Source organism: Galeopterus variegatus, unplaced genomic scaffold, assembly GCF_000696425.1.
Source record: "Galeopterus variegatus unplaced genomic scaffold, G_variegatus-3.0.2 Scaffold1110, whole genome shotgun sequence".
NCBI classification, from domain to species: Eukaryota; Metazoa; Chordata; class Mammalia; order Dermoptera; family Cynocephalidae; genus Galeopterus; species Galeopterus variegatus.
The window spans coordinates 25,670-29,560 of NW_007727221.1; the positions used below are offsets into that span (position 1 = coordinate 25,670).

General features: G+C 35.3%; 1 protein-coding gene across 1 annotated transcript in view; it reads left to right on the forward strand.

Moving 5' to 3' along the window:
* CFAP44 (cilia and flagella associated protein 44) overlaps nucleotides 1-3,891 on the forward strand; it is a 139,754-nt gene that overhangs the window by 20,398 nt on the left and 115,465 nt on the right. The window contains exon 8 of the mRNA XM_008574819.1: nucleotides 1,253-1,417. Coding sequence (XP_008573041.1) covers nucleotides 1,253-1,417 — 165 coding nt within the window. The remainder of the gene's footprint in view (nucleotides 1-1,252; nucleotides 1,418-3,891) is intronic.

Consider the following 3,891-nt stretch of genomic DNA (forward strand, 5'->3'; position numbering starts at 1 on the left):
AAATAGGTAGACCAAAGAGGTAGGAAGCCTGAGTAAAGTCATCAGTTACACTAGATGAGAGGGAGATGAGAGTGCAGAACCCTAGAATAAGCTGGCGAAAATTAAGTCAGAGTTTCCTGAAGTGCATTTGATGGAGCATCATTCTGCACAGAAGCTCTTTGAAAATAAGACTTTCTTAGAAACTTTTAGAAATTCCTCTTGGTGATTTCCAGCAAATACTCTGTATTAAAGGTTCCTGGAGTTCTAGAGAAAATAAATTTGTTTGATTTCCTTTTTCCTAGCATCTGCCTGCTGAGGCAGTAGAACTAGAGCTTTTGAGCCATGGTGCCTGGGTTAAAATCCTGACTCCTCTGGGTAATTTTGGGCAAGTTACTTAACTATTTTGTGTTTCACTTTTCTCTTCTGTAAAATGGGGATAATAATAGTCAAGGCTACCATTGGCCCATACAGTTTTTTTTGTGGGAATGAGAAAAAGCTTTTTTCCTAGGGAAATAAAATAACCAATATATACAACTTTATGTGGTATCCCTGATAAATGTACCTAGTTCACACAGTTTTTAGTATTAAATGATACACTTGTATCATTTATAATACACTTGTATGTAAAGTGCTCAAGCACTGCTTGGCACATCGTCAATCCTCAGTCAATTTTACTTATTATGTGACATTTGTTAAAACATCCTGAGAACTAATGTTTGGTGGTGTGCACTTTGGGAAATGCTGGATTAAATGGATTAATCTGAGGTGTTTCCAGATTATTATACTTGTCTGAAATTGGGTACTTTATACTATAATCTGTACTATAATTTGCTCAATTTAGTAATGGCCTTACAACTTATCAAACATCTTATAAAATTTGGTAGTATCACACTTAAAAAGTAGAATGTCATCTATGAAGAACTTTAAACATGTCTCTAATTTTTGACCCAGTAATTCCACTAATAGAGTTTGTCCTTAAGGGATATACAAAGAAATCTATTATATACATAAATGAAAAATTACAAGTAACATACAGCCTAATCACAATGTTATCAAACTATGCATAATGCTAGAAGGTAATAAATCAAAATGTGATTACTGGTTGTGTATGGGGTAGTGGGTTTTCATTTTTATATTTTCTTATTTTTTCAGATTCAAATTTTTTTCTTTTATAATCAAGAAAAATAATAGTTAAAAAAACCTTATGTTTGAAGCATAAACATATACATTTGTCTGTTTTATGGACATTCCTTTCTTTCCACACACCTGCCAGGTGCTCACAGGGTCAGAATGGGGCAATATGCTGCTTTGGGAAGGCGGTCTCATCAAAGTGGAGCTCTGTCGAGCTTCCAACAAGTCTTGTCACAATGGTCCCATTAACCAGATAATGCTGGATGAGGGTGAAGTTATCACTGTTGGGTCAGATGGATGTATTAGGGTAAGTTTTCTTGGTACTTTGACAGTAGCACCCATGTCTAAGACTTGAAGATCATCCAAGTGGTTTTACCAGATTTTTATTACTCATAAAGATCACATTATAAGGGAGATCAGTGGTCATTTGCTCCCAAGACCAACTCATTTTAAATAATGCTTTCTGTGTGGTAAATATTTTTCATTCTTGTCAAAATTAATTAGCTGCATCTTAGCACTGAAACTTTCTGAGGCAACCTCTTATTTTTTTGATTCTATTGTTGAAATAATAGCTTCAGAAACTAAAAACCCATGTTATCACAGTATAAGCAGTGAACACACATGCCCTTCCAAAATGCCCAGTGTGAATGGGTCATTTTCTAGAAACGAAAGTGCCAAACGCTTATTAGTTATTATTATTTTTACTGAGGTTATCGATGAGATGTACCCTCAGAGGTAAGCTGATGAGGTTTGTCTGTGGATGCTACTCTCTCATTGCTGCTTACACTAAGGAACTCACCTGCTTTCACTTGTGGGCTCTATCTTGCCCAAAGCGCAGGCTAAGCTGGAACATTACTCGAGCATCTGAATGCCCTTGATTGCTGTCCTGTCACACTTCTCCTCCCACCCACTCTGCGTGGCACTTCCATGAATGTGGACCTTGCTGTTGCTGGCCAATTGTAGTTTTGCAATTTGCCTTGTAATCCCCTTGGTATGTATTACTTCCTACTGGGGCCTTTCATAAGAAAGTGGTAGTGTTCTCTTGATATTTTTAAAGAAGTATTATTAGAAATAAGATTGTACTTTTAAAAATAGTCTGGTCACTCTCTTGACACCCATTGAGCTTACTATGTCTGATATATTGTTTAAGCCATATCTCCCACAGTGTGTTCTCTTACCATTGACTTTTTGAACCCAACTGTAGATTTTTATATTTACAATATTTAATCCTGTTAGATTTCATGCATTGCTCTGAGGATCTTTTATATCCTTTATTTTGTTATGTAATATGTTTACTATGCTTCCAAGATATATGTTACCCCAAAATGTCCAAATGCCAAGTGGAGAAACCCTGAAGAGAAATGTTAAATATTAATATTTAAATATTAATGAACGTTAAATATTGTAGACATCATCTGCATTTGTTTTCTCTGCCTGTACAGAAGATAGTGTTTGAATCATTGAGCAAGAAGCTGTATTACCCCTTTCTAGGGGCTTATGGTGTATAGAAAACAAGGCTGATTATAACGTCTTGCTGAACAACTGAACCATTTACTCCTTGTCATTTTACATGAAGAAAGACCTAATAGAAACCTTGAAATAAAGTTTATTTTGAGCAAATTAAAATTCTTACGTAAGGCTGTACTTTGTCACTAATCTCTATAAATACAAGGGAAACTGTAATAATTTATTATACCCCAATTCAAAGTAAAATCCCAGGGGTCATGTTTTGCCTGTTTTTTATTTTTATTTTTATTAATGTTTTTCATTGTACATGTTATGGGGTACAGTTTGTTGTTTTAGTACATGCAAATGTTGTATAATGATCCAATCAGAATAGTTACCATACCTATCAGCAAAACATTTATTATTTCTTTGTGGTTATAACATTCAAGATCCTCTTTTCTGGCTGTCTTGAAATATACAATACAATATTATTAGCTATTGTCACCCTAGGGCACCAGAACTGATTCTTCCTGTCTAACTGTAACTTTGTAACTTTGTACCAGTCTGCCAACCTTTCCCCAGCCCTCCTTCTCCGCTCCCTTTCTGAACCTCTAGTAGTCACTATTCTATTCTATTCTCTGTTTCTCTTTTTATTTTTCATATTTATTTTTTAATTTATCAATATACAATGTAGTTGATTTTCATGTCCCTTTACCAATTCCTCCCTTTCCCCTCTTTCTTCCCCCCTCCCACCCCGATTAATATTATATCTGTTCATTTATCTTGACAAGTTCAAGGAATTATTGTGATTATTGTGTCTTTCTCCCCCCCCCATTTATTTGTTTGTATATTTATTTTTTTATTTTTATTAGCTCCCACATATAAGTGAGAACATGAGGTATTTCTCTTTCTGTGCCTGCTTTATTTCCGTTAAAATAATTTTCTCTAAGTTAATCCATATTGCTGCAAATGATAGTATTTCATTCTTTTTTACAGCAAAGTAGTATTCCATTATGTAGATATACCATATTTTCCTTATCGCATTTAGGCTGGTTCCAGCTCTTGGCTATTGTAAATAGCACTGCAATAAACATGGGAGTACAGGTGCCCTTTTGACATGATGATTTGCATTCCTTTGGGTATATACCCAGTAGTGGGATTGCTGGATCGTATGGTAGTTCTATCTATGGTTGTTTGAGAAGTCTCGGGGAAAGATCTTCCTCTTTGATAAGGAGATTGATATAGAGTTTGGTGATTTTAAAATATATCCACAAAGGGGATTCAAAATGGCGACGGGTCTGGAGCGCCCACGTCAGGAAACAGCGCGATCCTGAG